General features: G+C 35.8%; 1 protein-coding gene across 12 annotated transcripts in view; it reads right to left on the reverse strand.

Annotated features, from left to right (window-relative positions):
- LOC106877382 (RIMS-binding protein 2) overlaps nt 1–17,617 on the reverse strand; it is an 888,511-nt gene that overhangs the window by 500,055 nt on the left and 370,839 nt on the right. For 11 of the 12 annotated variants that reach the window (XM_052976546.1, XM_052976547.1, XM_052976545.1 and 8 more), the window contains one exon: nt 15,272–15,442. The exons of the other annotated variant lie outside the window; for it this stretch is intronic. In XM_052976546.1, coding sequence (XP_052832506.1) covers nt 15,272–15,442 — 171 coding nt within the window. The remainder of the gene's footprint in view (nt 1–15,271; nt 15,443–17,617) is intronic. 12 annotated transcript variants of the gene reach the window in all.

Raw genomic sequence — 17,617 nt, forward strand, 5'->3', positions numbered from 1 at the left:
AGAAACTCTGCCAAATCAGATTGGAGCCTGGTGTTGCCATCCGGTTTCACCAGTCCTCAGTCAAATCGTCCAACCCATGCTAGCATGGAAGGCGGACGTTAAACGATGATGATGATGATGATGATGATATATATATATATATATATATATATATATATATATACGATGGATTTCTTTCAGTTTCCATCTACCAAATCCACTCACAAGGCTTTGGTCAGCCCAAGACTATAGTAGAAGACACTTGCCCATATGCCATACAGTGGGACTGAACCCAGAACTATGTGGTTGGGAAGTAAGCTTCTTAACACACAGCCATGCCTGCACCTATTGTTCAGAATTGTCATAAAACACAGTGTTGGTTAAAAAAAAAACCTATAGGTATTTTTTTTTTATAGAAGTATACTTCGACAGGAATTGAACTCAAAACATGAAGCATGAAACAAGATGCTCTATCTGTGATCTTACAGCATAGAAAGCAACATCACTAGTGCTGGTGCCATAATAAGATACACCCAATATATACAGTAAAGTGTTGAGTGGAAGAGTGTTTCAAGAGGACATTTTGGTTTTGTTGACGACATGACAAACTCTGTAGTGCTGGTGTCAAGATGAAATACATTTAGTCCACTCCAGTAAAGTTGTTGGTTATAGGAAGAGTATCTAGCAATTGAAACCAAGCCAAAATAAGAAGTGAGATATAAGTCCCCAACCCATATAGCAACGTAGTTAACTCTAAATAAGAACTCACATTGAGACAATGCATCTAATCCATGCCAACATGGAAAAGGGTCATAAAATAAGAATGAAGATGACTCCAAAATCTACAGTATCAGCAATTTCTGTCAGATGTAGTAACAAATTTAACCTTTAACCCTGCTTGATCTGTAGAAAAGGTGTAGGGAGAAACTCCATAAGATGTACCCAGTGTAAGCTTTGGATGCATAAGAGGTGCAGCAACATCAAAAGAAGGTTAACAGGGAAGATAGCTTTTGTGTGCGGCAGATGCACAGGGGCAATAAACACCACAGATGCTCAGAAAACTGATTCCATCACATGCAAGGGGGTAAAACTAGAAGTAGTTGATAGCTTCCACTACCTAGGTGACCAAGTCTGTAGTGTGAGTGGAGAGCATTGCCACTAGAATAAGAATAGCCTGGACAAAGTTCAGAAAGCTCCTACCTCTACTGGTGACAAAGGGCCTCTCACTCAGAGTGAAAGATAGATTGTATGATGCATGTGTGCAAACTGCCATGCTACATGGCAGTGAAACATGTGCCGTGACTGCTGAAGACATGTGTAGGCTTAAAAGAAATTAAGCTAATGTGTAATATCAGTGTGCACACATGACAGAGTGCAAACACCCTGAAAGAAATGCTGGACATAAGAAGCATCAGATGTGGTGTGCAAGAGAGATGACTGCACTGGTATGGTCATGTGCTGCGTATGGATGAAGAGAGCTGTGTGAAGGGTCACTCCCTAACAGTGGAAGGAACCCGTGGAGGAGGGAGATCTAGGAAGACATGGGATGAGGTGGTGAAGCATGACCTTTAAACATTGGGCTGCACAGAGGCAATGCCGAAAGACCAAGACCTCTGGAGATATGCTGTGATTGAGAAGACCCGGCAAGCCAAGTGAGATTACAGCCATAGCCTACACCAGTGTCGCATGATCAGCCCATTTAAAAAGTACCTTTGAATTGTCGGGTGACATAGAAGACCTTCTGAGTCATGTAAAATCAAAATCAAATCAAATCAAAGCACAATCAAATGGAAATTGTAGTTGTGGCCGATGCCAGTGCCACCTGACTAGTTCCTGTGCTGGTGACACGCAATAAGCACCATTCATGTGTGGGTCGTTGCCAGTGCCGCCTGACTGGCTCCTAATGCTGGTGGCATGTAAAAAGCACCATCCAATGTGGTCGATGCCAGCTATCCTCCCCCCACCACCACTGACTAGCTCCTGTGCTGGTAGCATGTAAAAAGCACCATCCGAACATAGATGATGCCAGTGCCGCCTGACTGGCTCCTGTGCCAATAGCATGTAAAAAGCACCCACTACACTCTCAGAGTGGTTGGCGTTAGGAAAGGCATCCAGCTGTAGAAACATTGCCAGATCAGATTGCCAGTCCCCAGTCAAACCGTCCAGCCTATGCCAGCATGGAAAACGGATGTATGATGATGATGATGATGACAGTAATGGTAATTATATAATACACAAGGCTTTGGTCAGCATGGAGCTGTAATGAAAGAGAATTTCCCAATGTACGACACAGTGGGACTGAACCCAAGGTGATATGGCTGGAAAGCAAGCTTCTCAACCACACAGCCATGCCTATAAAGCAGAGATACATTTTAGATAATATACTCCTCGATATAATGTGCTTAACAAAAAGATGGGCTGTCTACAGTGAGAAGACCTTTCATTTTAACATTTACTTGAGCAATGCAAAACTAACAATGCTACACCATGCAGGGTGTTCCAGAATTAACTATGTTTCAATGAAATTGAGCAAATTTTTTTTAAAAAGCTGACAAAATTTTATGTTTATCACCAAAACAAGTAGATTTATAAACCTTTATTGAAAATTTCCAACATGTCTGTATCCCTACATACTTCAAATCTCGCTTTTGAAGCATTTCAAGAGTTAACTCCTACACTGCTAACTTGAATGTGTTCTTTAAGCTCAGCTAAACGATTGTTCCATCTTGGGGATGGAAGTAAAGAAATTATTGCTGCCAAATTGAAAAAAAGCTGTCATGGACAAACAAGAGGGATCCAACAGGAATGAAAATAAAATTATAAACAAAATTCAAAATTTATACACTTTTAACATATATTAAACATAAGTAAAAGTGAGTGTTAAAATAAATGCATCTGATTTTACTCATTAATTCTGGGACATCCTGTATTTACTCTTCCAAATGAATGGGGGAGGGGATTAATTACAGGTGGCGAGTGTAGCTTCTGAAAGTGGTCACATGGTCAAACTCAAATGGCTATGAGTCACAACAGCAGTTTTTTTTTTTTTTGTCTGAACATTTTGCATTATACAGTTTAGACATGGATGACATAGGAAGCAGACAGACATGCTGCCAGGCCATGCTGTGTTGCACAGGACTGGAAATGTGAAACATCAACAGGGCACTTCTGGAGAATGGATAAATGAGTTTGTTGTGCCTTTACCCAGCTGCACACACACACACACACACACATGGCCCGGGATGATAACATGAAGCATCAACTGGGCAACAACAAAAATTTTAATGTTCTTCTCATTTCCTCTGCCAAATTGGACAATAAAGTTCTCATGAAATATTATATGCTACTTATAATGCATAAGTAATATCAATATTTTATCGTAGGAAAATGGCCTAAAACTAAGATAAAACCCAGTGCAGTATACTCAAATCTGATTAATCTGCATTTCTGGTGGGGCCCATAGTTGACGTCGGAAACAATTTTTAGTCAACAGTAATTCGAGGAGCCTGCTTAATGTTTGTCGCAAATTTGGAGGAAAGTGACTGGATACTCTTCAAGTTACAGGCCTTAATGCTGCGAAAATGCTTTAAAAATGCAGTTTATCTGCTCCATTAGGCAAGACATCAAAAAATCTTTTGGCTCATGACACTCCAAGGACCATATGTAATGCATGTGTAAAATTTCATTAAAATCAGTTGGGTGGATCTTGAGTTTTAATCACATGACAAACACACAGAAAGACACACATTCTGTGTTTTAATATATATATATATATGTATATATATATATATATATATATATATATATATATATATATATATATATATATATATATATATAGAGAGAGAGAGAGAGAGAGAGAGAGAGAGAGAGAGATAGTTATGTTGTGGCAAGAGTCATTGACACCTCTGGGAGATTGGAAGAATGGACAAACCAAACTCTTATAAAGAGTAGTGGTCGGTAGTAGTCAGAGAGTGTTTTGGTAGTATTGCAAAGTACATTGTGTGAACACATTGATTAAACCTCTGCTACATAATTTATCTACACCAACCTGTGGCAGGATATAAAAGTGGTGATGAGATATTCTTGTGTAGGATATTTAAATTTTTTTTTTTGTACAAAACCAAAGAAAATATTATTTAACATGGAAGACTTGTTGGCACATGCGGTGCAGTTGCAACAGCAACAACAACAAAACCAACTATTACTGGAAGTCATGCTGAAAAAGTCTGAAAATATTTCGGGTTCATTCTCATCAGACAGTATAGCAAATTCAATTGGAGAATTTATTTATAACCCAGAAGAAGGTACTACTTTTTCTTCATATTTTCAAAGATACAAAGAAATCGTCAAAGAAGAATGTAAAAGTTAAAATGATGAGAAGGTGTGACTACTTTTAAGAAAGTTATCCCCTCCCAAAGACGAAAAATACTGTAACTATATTCTGCCGAAGAAACCAAGTGAGATTTGCTTCAGTCAAACAGCTAATTTGTTATCGAGAATTTTCAGTGAAAGAAATTCCCTGTTCAATACTTGTTGGCAATGTTTAAATTTAGTTAAAAAAGATGATGAAGATTTCATCACCTATGCTGGGGTCATTAACAGAGAGTGTGAAAAATTTTAATTAAATGAATTAACCCCAGATCTGTTCAAATGTGTAATTTTTGGTCAAGGTTTAACAGCAAGAAAAGATGTTGGATATACGTTCCCGTATATTAACAAAATTAGAACAGGACCAAAAACTAACTCTACAGTCAGTGTCTGAAGAATGATAGGGGATTATAAATTTAAGACATGATGCAGATAAAATTGAAGAAAAAGACTGCTATCAGATACATGCATGTCATTCTGAAACAGATAAGAAAAAGAAAAACGAACATCAATGCTAAATCCATGTTATGGTTGCAGAAGTTTACATTTTAAAAATAATTGTCCTTTTAAAAATCGTAAACGTTTTGATTGAGGAAAAATCGAACGTAAAAGCTCAAATTGTATAGCGAAACAAAAAAAAAAGGGTCAAACAAAAAAATTTCTAGAAAGAATGAATTGTTAAAAAAAATTCTAAGCAAGGCTCAGAAAAGAAAATTTGTGTCCATAAAAATGAATAATGTGAATATCAAGTTACAATAGCATACAGGCAGTGATTTCATGATAATTAATACAGATACATGGAGAAAAATAGAGAAACCTAGATTAAAGGAAACTTCAAAAATTGCGCAAGGTGTTTCAGGAAAAATATTGCATTTTATGGGTGAAATGATAAGTGATGTTACATTTCATAAAAAGGCTTTGAAAGCCAAAGTTTTTGTGTTGAAAAATACAAATTTATTTGGAACAGACTGGAGGGAACTATTTCACTTACGGGACCTACTCATAAATATTTTTTGTAAGAATGTGAATGGTTCTTCTGCCAGTACAAATAAGGTGGTGAATTTAAAAAAAGAATTAAAACAAATTTTTCCTCAGGTTTTTTCTGAGGAACTATGTCTTTGCACCAAAACAGAGGCAAATATTCAAGTGAAAGAAAACATTATACCGGTATTTAAAAGAACAATACCTTTCACAGTGTTGAAACAAGTCAATGAAGAATTGGATAGACTTGAAAAGCTTGGTGTTACTGAAAAAACTGATTACTCAAAATCAGCATCCTCTACACTTTATGTCAAGAAAAGAAATAATAAAATCTGAGTATGCCCTGATTTCTCAATGGGATTAAATGAATGTTTGATGCCATATAATTTCCCATTATCAAGTCCAGAAGAAATTTTTGCGAAGTTGAATGGAGGAAAATTTTTTTTCAAAGTTCTCCACCTGAAGCATATTTGCAGGTAAAAGTCGATGAGTAATGTTCAAAATTATTGACAATACATATCCATAAAAAGTTGTATAAATTTAATCGACTCCCTTTTGGTATAAAAGTAGCACCTGGCATTTTCCAACAAATCCTGGACATTATGCTCATAGGTTCGGATTTCGCTGTAGCTTACCTTGACGACATACTCATAGAACGTGAGTCTTGAGGTCAGCATGCTGAGCATGTTAAAAAGGTCTTCGAAGGAATAAAAGATTATGGTTTTAAGCTCAGCAAGGAAAGGTGTGAATTTTTTATGCCAAGAATAAAATACTTAGGGAAAATTATTGATGAAAATGGACACAGACCAGACCTGTCTAGGGCCAGTGCAATAGATGAACATTACAAGCATTTTAGGGGCTTGCAAATTACTACCAGGTATACATTCGAATATGCACAATTTAAGAGCATCCCTGAATAACTTGTTAAAAAAAAAAAGTTAAGTGAAACTGCTTGGACAAATGCCAAAAAGCTTTTGAAGAAATTAAAGACATCTTAATGTTGGAATTGTCGTTATCACATTTTGATCCAAATTTAGAAATAGTAGTGGTAGTAGATGCTAGTGAAAGTGGTACTGGAGCTGTGATTTTACCCAAATATGAAGATGGTAGCCTGAAAGCAGTAGCTGATGCTTTGCCTTCATTATTGCTGGCTGAGAAAAGTTACAGTCAAATAGAGAAAGAAGCATTACCTATCATATTTGCAGTAAAAAAAATCCATAAATTTATTCATGGAAGAAGGTTCCGTTTGCAGACAGACCACCGCCCATTATTGTCGATCTATGGATCAAAAAAGGGTATTACCACTCATACAGCCAGCAGATTACAGCACTGGGGAATGATCCTAATGAATTATGACTTCAAGATGGAGTATTTGCCATTGAAAAAATTGCGACATGCAGATGATTTGTCAAGGCTAATACCAAAATATAGATAACCATTAGAAGACACAGTGTTAGCAGCATTAAAAGCTGAAAATCTAATAAAAAATATATCATGCAATGTTGTGTATGAATTGCCTGTGACATTGGAGGAAATAAAAATTAAGGCAGAGACGGATGTGTTTACCGTAAAAATGAAAACAATAGTGAGATCAGAAGAAACAAATAAAAAAAAATACGTGTAACAGAGTTTCGAATTTGTATTCAATATGTGATAATGTGCTTATGTATGCACAGAGGGTCATAATGCCTACCTCACTACAAGGTCAGGTTGCTCTTGGACGCTACTGGTAACGTGTAATCCAGTACAACCTATCACACTGGTCAGGTCACTTTTTGGGGTGCTACTGGTAACAACCTGCTGCATGCACTGGGACATCGAGAAATTGGTGAAAACTGGTAGAGGTTGCATGCTCAGCAGCCAAAGTACCACAAGTAAAATACCTATCATGTTCCATTAAAAGGCAGCAAGTTGGCAGAAATCATTGAAGAGTGTTGCTAGAAGCCGATAAGAGTCGGTGTGTTAGTTCCAAGTTGAACTCACATCGAATATGTAAGCTGCCATAATGATAGTTGTTCGAATTACTGTGTGTTGGTCCCATTGCTAGAATGTGGTAAGGGTTTGATTCCCCTGATCACAATATATCGGATGCAGCTGTGCAGTATTAACCAGCAAGAGGAGATGTCTTTTTGGGGTTAAAAATCACACTAAAGTCAATTTGTAACAAACTGCTACCAGAAAGTAAAACAAATAGAGAAAACACTAAAAATACAACAGAGTTCTTTTTTTTAATATCGGTAACGAGGTGTTTTTCAAAATATATAAAAATGGAAGACAAGGTTGGGAAGACGGAGTAGTAACAAAAAGAATAGGCAAAATGACATATATGAGAAGAGGCGAAAAATGAGAACACAAAAGGCATTTAAACCAACTAAAAAATAGATATACGGAAAAAAGAAAAGCAATACCCATGGAAGTGTTCTATGACCTTTAAAACTGGTATACATGGGCAACTGCTGGTCTTACATAAACAACTTTCCTCAGATTTGTGCCTTGAAGGGAAACTTTCTTGGTGTATCTCATGGTCATTCATGACCAAAAGGGAGCCTTTACCCTTTTATACAATAGTAAGTTAACAAGTAAATTATTAAGGCAGTATAAGGTGATGAGCTGGCAGAATCGTTAGCATGCTGGGTGAAATGCTTAGTGGCATTTCATTCATCTTTGCATTATGAGTTCAAATTCCACTGAGGTCAACTTTGCCTTTTATCTGTTCAGGGTCAATAAAACAAGTACCAGTTGAGCCCTGGGATCAATGTAATCGACTTAACACCTCCTGTGAAATTGCTGGCCTTGTGCCAAAATTTGAAATCATGTCAGTGAGTCAGTGAGTAAGTTTAAAACTTCACACAGCTGTAGTTCACCAACACTACCCAAACATTACCCCATGAAGCTATTTGACATCAAACTTAAATAGCTGCAACCACATGGAACAATGTGAAATAGTTACAATAGTGACCTAACAATAATATTGGGTCATCCCATAAATAATATGGTGTTTTCAGTTGCATGAACTAAAAGTCTGAGGGGGATGGGATAAACTACCTGCATCAACTTGCTATAAGAGTAGGTAGTAATTTTACCTTGTCCTTATTCTTAGTGCAAGTTTTGAAGAGTGCAGTTCGATTTTAACAGTTATTTTTTCAAAGCTATAAATGGGAGTGACAAAGGAGCATATTTGACATATTTTGCTCTATGAGTTCAATAAAGACAACAACGTAATGGAAAGTGTGAGAAAATATAAATAAGCGTAAGTCAGGGTCAAAGGTGGTTCCAGAAATTCCTAGCAGGAAACTACAGCCTAGAAGATGACTTTCATCCTGGATGATCTGTAGAGCTCAACAAGGACATCCTGCAAACCCTGGTGGAACAAAATCCATCATAACTGTTGAGGAACTAGCAGAGAAGCTTGCCATCGGAAAAGTCAGCAAATTGGGTCAATGGGTTCATCACAAATTTTCCAAGTCTAATCATATGCAGAGAGTGAATGTTTGCTCTTCTTTACTGTCACATCTCATGAATGAACCTTTTTTAGACCAAATAGTGACGGGTGATGAGAAATGGGTTCTCTATAAAAACGTCAAGTGCTGAAGACAGTGGGTAGGGAAAGGAGAAATACTGGCACCCCAGGCTTCAACCACATAAGGTGTTGTTATCTGTTTGGTGGGATATGAGAGGTTTAATCAACTTTGAGCTTTTAGACCCAAACTAAACGATAACAAAGGAGATCTACTGTGAGCAACTTGAGCAGCTTAGAAAGAAAATGACCATCTCTGGTTTCAAGTCAAAAGATGCTCTTCCATCAGGATAATGCTCAGCCACATACAGCAAGGATGACATTCAAAAGGCTGGAGCAGTCTGAATGAGAAACGATGCTCCACCCATCATATGCATTGGACATTGCCTCATCTGATTATCATTTATTCCACAGTCTTCAAAATCATTTGGATGGAAAAAATATGAATTCTGTAGACAAGATCAGAACAGTACTGGAGGAGTATTTTTCTTCACGGACAAGTGAATTTTGGAAGAGGGGCCTTGCAAGTCTACCAGATAGATGGAAGAGAATTGTAGAAAATGAAGGAGAGTATATTTTAGATTAAAAAAGAATTTTGTTTATCTTAATTTTTTAAAATGAAAAGTATTAAAAAAACGCATTATTTATGGGATAACCCAATATTACGGACAGGTAGAGAAAGATGATACAGTGTGCAGATGTTGATTGGATAAGTTTACATGTTAACAATAGAATAATATAAATATAGCATTACTCTAACCACAAAAGATTAATTGTGTTAATCATTCTATCTTTGTGATTTTGAATTCACTTTGTAATTCTGCAGCTCCTATGTGATGTTGTCATAATAGTTATCAAGTTTGCATGACTTAGGGACTAGTATTAACATCCTTATAGCTCAATCAGGATTTGAAAAGCTCATTCAAGCTCAAAGAAAAGAGAAAAATAATGCTGTCATGACATATGGTGAGTTTTGAACATTTTTAGATTTGGAAGGGCCCATTTCTCACCAAGTCTGAGACAACAGTAGAAAAGAAGAGAGGCAAAGAGTTTTGGTCCCAGTGCTGGATTGGTACTTTATCAAGCTTGAAAGAAAAAGTTGATTTCTGAGGTGTTTGAATACAGCACACAGAGAGGTGGAAAGAATAGCATATATATATATATATAAAAGAGAGGGGGAGAGAGAGAGAAAAAGGGAGAGAGAGGGAGAGAGAGATGGGAAAAACAGCACAAAGTAATCTTTTGGGGATCTGGCAACTTGCTGTTTATACATGGTGAAGGCACGTGGCTTAGTGGTTAGAGTATTATTCAGCTCATGATCTTAAGGTTGTGACTTCAATTCCCAGTGGCACATTGTGTCCTTGGGCAAGACACTTTATCTCATGTTGCTCCAGTCCACTCAGCTAGAAACAATGAGTAGTTCCTGTACTTCAAAGGGCCAGCCTTGTCACATTCCTAGTTATGTTGAATCTCCCTGAGAACTACATTAAGTGTATGTGTGTTTGTGGAACGCTCAGCCACTTCATCATCATCATCATCATCAACATTTAACATTTGTTTTTCATGTCAGCATGGGCTGGATTGCTTGACAGGGACTGGCAAGGCCAGTATCTGCACTAGGTTCCATAGTCTGTTTTGGTTTGGTTTCTCTGACTGGGTGCCCTTCCAAGCACCAACCATTTTACAGAGTGTACTGGGTGCTTTTTATGTGATACCATCACCAGTGCTTTTTATGTGGCCCCAGTGCTTTTTACGTGAGACCAGCACCCACAACCAATTCTTTTCTACATAGTACCTTGGTTTTAAGATCTCAATTCTGTTGTGGTGGGTAGGTCTTCTTGAGTACAGCACTGCCCCACACACCTCAGTCCTCTGTCATCTCCTTTGTAAGATTCAATGTTCTGAGATCCATTTTCAGGCTGTTCTGTCGATCAGATCAACTGGAACATGCATCATCATAACTGACAGAGTGCCAGTTTCATTTATCCATCATAGGAAATGTTAGAGACTGAGCAGCAGGAGTTGGAGAAATCGATAATGTTGAATTGTTAGAAAAATCACTGCAGGTGATCATCTGATCAAGTGGCAGCCCAACAGGAAATGAAAAAGTTGGTAATGCCAATCCATTGATAACATTATCATGATTAGCAGATGTTTGTGGAAGGATATTTAGGAACTATTTGTTCAATTAATGCTAACTGAACTTTTCTATAGTCAAAATCTAATTCAGGCTGTGTTTGTGTTTCTGCTAACATGAATCAGATAACACACATCAGCAGGAAACATCATTATTTTTATTCTTTGTAATTAACCATTTGTCTAACTTCATAAAAAGAATTTGCAAATTTACAGCTAATCATCTTGTCTTCCAAGTAATTTTTCTGCCAGATGCACCTGATTTACATACACCTGATGCACAATAATGGTCAAAAAGAACCTTTGGCAAGTTCTCATCAAATTTCCTAATTTATGGAATGTAATCTTTCAGAACAGACTTCATTGTTTACATAGCTCTTTCTGCTGCATTAGATTTTGGACTGCAGATAGAACTTTCAGTTTCTTTGTAATTAAGTCACTTTAGCTAATCCTTTAATTAAATGAATCCTGGTTCATTGTCTCTAATACAACTGTCATTGAACTAACGAAGCTAGAGAAAATTGAGAAAAGTCATTTCCTCACATATTCTGAACTTATGTTGAAATCTCAACCTTAATTCCAGGAAATTAATTATAACACTGGGTAACATGATTTTGGTCCTTAGGTAGTAACTGTCATTTCTATTTGCTTACCCCTAGAAAACATGAAAAATGGCTAATATTTCCTTCAAACTTTGCTTTTCTTATAGTTATTCAAACCCCAATGAAACCTTCTCAACACATGGCTATGGTGCTCCCCCACTATTCCTGCTCATCATCGGAGACATACATATTGTCAGCAACTGAGAGACATGCTCAAGTGGTTAAGGTCAAGCAAGTGACAAGAAGATTTCTGCTATTGCACAGAATATTTGCTATAATGATATTTCTGCTTCAGCAACCCAATGCTGAATCTGTCTGAAATGTAATGGAAAATAGGTCAGTTTCTAAACATTGATGTCCAGGTCAGAAAAACAATGTTTGAAGAGATTTCTAGAGAGAAGCAAATAGGAAATAACACTTAACTGACCAAAGACAAAAAAAAAAAAAAAAAATACACGGTGTTATCATTCTAAAAGAGTTGATCAATGATTTTTTCTAACCATGTGATTACTTAAACCTTTGCATACACAAAGCAACCTTTTAAGTTTGTTCTATATGCACATGCTTGTTTTTAGACTTTTAGTTAACACTTGTTTCACATGTTCTGAGTTATATAAAACTTTCTCTTCATAAGTCTCAAGTAACTCTGGAGATTGAAAAAAATTGAGAATGTGTATCATGTATAATTCATGGATGCCAGAGAAATATGCCCCATGTATTGCATGTGATACACAAAACAGGCAAAAGGATAAGTAAAAATAAGAGGTAACCATGTTAAAATGATGTTTAATGTGTTCTACAGTCTCACCATTACCAAAAGTTTATTCATTGCCTGTATCAGAATGTAATGAACTTTTAAACAACACTGAATCAAACTGATATGAATCACATTTTACTCCATTAAAAGCAGTGACATTATCAATGGTTTTACAACTTCTTGCTTGCTTTGTTTTCTTTGTTTAATGGGGCTGGGGTCATTCCAAGTTAGTGGTCTTGGAGATGTCATGATGTGCAGAGCCAATCAGGTCTACCAGTACTTTTCATTGCTGGTGGTCCCATGCCAGACCCTCCGCAACCTCCAATGTGAAGTCAAGCCTCTAAAGATCTTTCTTAATCACACCCAGCCATCTGGTGCAGGGTCTGTTACAAAGCCACTTCCAACCCGCAGCTGCTGTGTCAAATGAGAGAAAAGCCCTGGCAGGATGATCTAGCTGGTGTATTCTTTTACTTTTTACTTGTTTCACTTACTGGTCTGCAGCCACACTGAAGCAACAACTTGAAGGATTTTATTCAAACAAATCAATGCCAGTACTTATTCTTTTTGAAAGTCTGGTACTTATTCTGTCATTCTCTTTTGCCAAACTGCTAAGTTATGGGAATATACACAAATACAAACAGACACACACACACAGTGGGCTTCTTTTAGTACCTGTCTATCAAATCCACACACAAGGCTTTGGTTGGCCTGGGGCTGTAGTAAAAGACACTTGCCCAAAGTGCCATGTAGTGGGACTGAACCTGAAACTATCTGGCTGGGAAGTAAACTTTGTACCACACAACTACGCCTGAAGGTTCTGACTTTTATATCATAGTGGCATTATCTTTTAATAATGATTTTCCCCGGTGGAAAAAATAAATACCAGTAATTGCATTGACATTAAATTCAGTCACTAAATCACTTCTCTTACAAAAAGATCCTCATTTAAAAATGATTGCACAAGGGAGAAAAAGTATTTTGTAGCTATTATATCCTTCATAACACAAACTCAAATTTTTTCTTCAAAAACATGTGACCAAAAATGTTTAAAATATGTGATTCAGGGAAAATTCAAACAATACATTTATTTCAAATGTACAAAAGGTTTAAAGAGATGAGTGAAATATTAAGGTAAAGTTTTGTTATGTGAAACCGGAAGAACATGAATAAAGTGAGCATTAAGTCTTTTGCTACCATATTTCTGTTGAACACACTGCTTTTGTTTCAATTAAATTTGGAAGTAATAAAGAATTTAACCCTTTTACACAGAAAGCAGATATCTCCACTCCAGATTATATTATCTTTAACTGCAGAAAGTAGTTTTATACACCAATCTATCTTTTGTTGAAGAATCTATTTTCTGATGAGATATACTGGCTTTAACCCTTTTGTTACCACATTTGCATCAAATACACTACTTTTGCTTCAAGTAAAAATGAAAGTAATAAAGAATTTAACCCTTTTACACAGAAAGCAGATTTATCCTCTCAAAATTTTAATATCTTTAACAGCAGAAAGCAGTTTTTTATATATCAATCTATCTTTCGTTGAGGGAACTATTTTCAGATAAGTCAAGTTTATTGAGGCATCAGGAGTTGCAGAAAATATCAGTTCTATTTTTGGTAGATATTTAACATCATCATTGGAATACCCATGAAATTTAATTTTGCAGTGAAAGGGTTAAAGTAAAACAATGGTGTCATTATCAAACTGCTGTTTGGGATATAAACTGACATGAAATTTTGATGGAAGGTTTTAATTTAGTTCACTTCAAAGCATAAAGCTTGTGGTTAAGAAAAGAAGCAGTGTTATGTGCAACAAGATGCCAATTTATAAAAAACATTAAAAACAAAAAAACAGTTCAAAGGAAAATAAAAGTACAACCAACAACAAAATAGGACCACAAAAATAAGCTGTGAAAATGCTCCATGCAGTGCAATATGCGAACCCCCATTTACATAAATTAAAAAATATGCAAAAGGTGAAGTAAAAAGCAATATGCCCTGTTAAAGTGGTATTTGCCTACTTCATGATTAACCAATCTCTATCTGTTACAGCCAGCCTTACATGGCTCTTCAATTATTTCAAATGTACTTCATTAGATAAAACAGGAGAAACTTGGTCTTTTAACAGATTCTCTTTTTTTGTTTTCCTTGTTTTTTTAATTTTTTTTATTGCTCTAAAAGGCAATATGACACTATCATTAGGTGAAAACCCTACCGCATAACAGCCTCAAAGCCAAGAACCTTCAAAACCAATAGCTGAGTCATAAACAACTGTAATGTAAATCAACTTAATGAAAATCAACATTTCATATGAAAGGTGTAACTGCTTCCCTCACTCATCCTTTATCTTTTACTTGTTTCAGTCATTAGGCTGTGGCCATGCTAGGGCACCAGCTTGAAGCATTTTAGTCAAGTGAATTGACCTCATTACTAATTTTTGTTTAAAAGCCTGGTGCTTATTCTATTGGTCTTTTTGCCAAACTGCTAAGTTATGGGGATGTAAACAGACCAACACCAGTTGTCAAGTGGCAGTGGGGGACAAACAGACACAGACATACACACAGAGGTATATATATATATATATATATATATATATATATATATATATATACACACACACACACACACACACACAATATATATACAATAAACAAGCTTCTGTTTACCAAATCCACTCACAATGGTTTGACAGGACCAAGACATTTGCCCAAGGTGCTATCCAGTGGGACTGAACCCAGAACCATGTGGTTGAGAAGCAAACTTCTTATCACACAGCCAGGCTTGTGCCTACTCGTCTTTTTTTTTTTAAGTGGCCTTTTTTAAATTCTGTCAGGCCATACTTATTTATCCCTGGCCAACCAGTTTCACTCTCCTGTTGCGTCACATCGCAAGATAACTCCGAGAGCAAGCTTTAAAGACTCACCAGTTGTTCGGTCTTCGAAGAGTCCTTAAGGAGGGAAATCTCTGATTGGAGCTCTTTGTTATTTTGTTCCAGCTCTGCCAACTGTTTAAATGATTGCTGAAGTTTCTCCTTTTGAATGTCAAAAGAAATATTAGTTTTTCCATTCTCTTGGGTGATGTCACAGGAATTCACCTACAGGTGAGAAATACAAAGCAAGTTGGATATCAATGCAGTGAAATGAAAGGAAATGAAACAAGGCTTTTGGTAAGCAAGGAGGTGTGAAGGACATAATGATGGTGTGTAGAGTGTGTGTCTGAAATACAATTAATTTTCCATCTCAGTATTGCAGATGTAAATTATATATACACATATACATACATATACATACATACATATAAATGTATGTATAAATGTATGTATATAAATGTATGTATGTATATCCATTACAGTCAATCTTATTTCATTCTATAATTGCCATCTCTGAAGAGTGCAGGGTTACATAATCGGGCTATTACCTAACACTCTAGTGAACTCCTAGTGTGAAACTAATTGGTAATATTGGTTATAATGGATATATAACCACATAATGATTTATAAACATCTAATTATTAAAGTAGAAAAATTATCAAAGAAGCCATTCCTATTCAGTTTTTCAAATATATAAAACTGTAACCAAAAACTTTCTATTTCTATATAAAGTATATATGCATAAGTTAGAGTCAACAGATGAGATCCAGAGATTCTCAATACAGAAAACACTTAATAGCACTCAAATGATTTCGATTTACACTCTGAAACCTTTACTGAGGACCAAGTCCATGGAGTAAAGAGTTGCTATAAGAGGAATCCAGGTGAGCAGATATGGAGACAATAATGCAAATAAACAAATAAAACTGTTTGGGTTTGATATGCAAAATATATATCCATGTAAAGAAAGTAAAGACTGAAAATTTATATATCAATAGAGCAAACTTACACTGGGTACAAAGACACAAGAAATTAAAGGGAAGAATATATGGTGTTACATGTATGTGTAAATTTGTTCTGTTAATATATAAATATCCATATATTTTTGTACTTGAGTATTCATTGTCTGAAAATTTCCAGTTTTTGCTTTCTCTTTATTTACATGTACATATATTTTGTATATCAAACCCAAGCAGTTTTATGTTTATATATATAGAAAGCAGAAAATATACAGAGTATGTATATTTGTAAGTAGAAGGTGTAGAAGTAGTTGTTACTTAGCTTAAAGTCAGCCCTGATTATTAAACAAACACATGACCAAAGGTATTGCAGTCTTTTCCGCAAACAAAGTGCAACTAAGATGAACTAATGCAATGTGACAATTTTAAAAAAAAAACAACCATATAACATGAGATTTGGCTGCTTTCTCTAGCAAAATGAGCAACCATTCAGAAGCTCCCTCAATTAACTCAGAATAGTAAACTAGGCTAAATCTTCAGGTATAACACTCATTTATTTTTATCAAAATCAATATTACAATTAAGCGTATGTATAATAAAAGGTATCAGGTTATAAAGTTTACCACCCCCACCCCATTTATGAAAAGAAAAAAAAAAGACAATGTAATAAGTCTTTGTAATATTTTAGATTATTCAGAAACCATTATTTTTTTATTGATTTTCTTTTTTTCATTATATATCAATATTTTATATAAAATGAAATATTAAAAGCTAATAGATGATAGTATTTTATTATTTATCTATTCAATCAATTTAAACATGCATGCAAAGGTGGTAAGCTATGACATACTGAGGAAGGTATCTAATAAACCTTTTATCAATATCATCATTTAACATCCATTTTCCATGCTGGCATGACTTGAACAGTCTGACAGAAGCTGGCATGCCAGAGAACTACACCAACCATTAAATATATATATACATGGTTCAAATGTACAAAAAATAATAGACAGGGACAGACAAGGGAACAATAAACAAAGTATATTAGTTTGATGCTCAGGAAAATGGAAAAGTCATTGACATTTCAAGCCTATGCTCTTCGGCAGAAAGGGAAAAGGAAAGGAGAGAGAGAGAGAGAGAGGGAAAGGAGAGAGAGAGAGGGAAAGGAGAGAGAGAGAGAGAGAGAGAGAGATAGAGATAGAGAGAGATAGAGAGAGATTAATGATTTCACATCATAAAATAAGCTTATATATATATATATATATATATCTCATATATAAAAAGATATATATATTGGGTCATCTCATAAATGATGCGGCTTTTTTCAATTAAATGAACTAAAAGTTGGAGGGGTCAAGATAAAAGCGCAGTTTGATTTTAAATGGGTTCTCTATAAAAATGTCAAGCACCAAAGACAGGGGGTAAAGAAAGGAGAAACACC

This window comes from Octopus bimaculoides, chromosome 25, assembly GCF_001194135.2.
Source record: "Octopus bimaculoides isolate UCB-OBI-ISO-001 chromosome 25, ASM119413v2, whole genome shotgun sequence".
Lineage (NCBI taxonomy): Eukaryota > Metazoa > Mollusca > Cephalopoda > Octopoda > Octopodidae > Octopus > Octopus bimaculoides.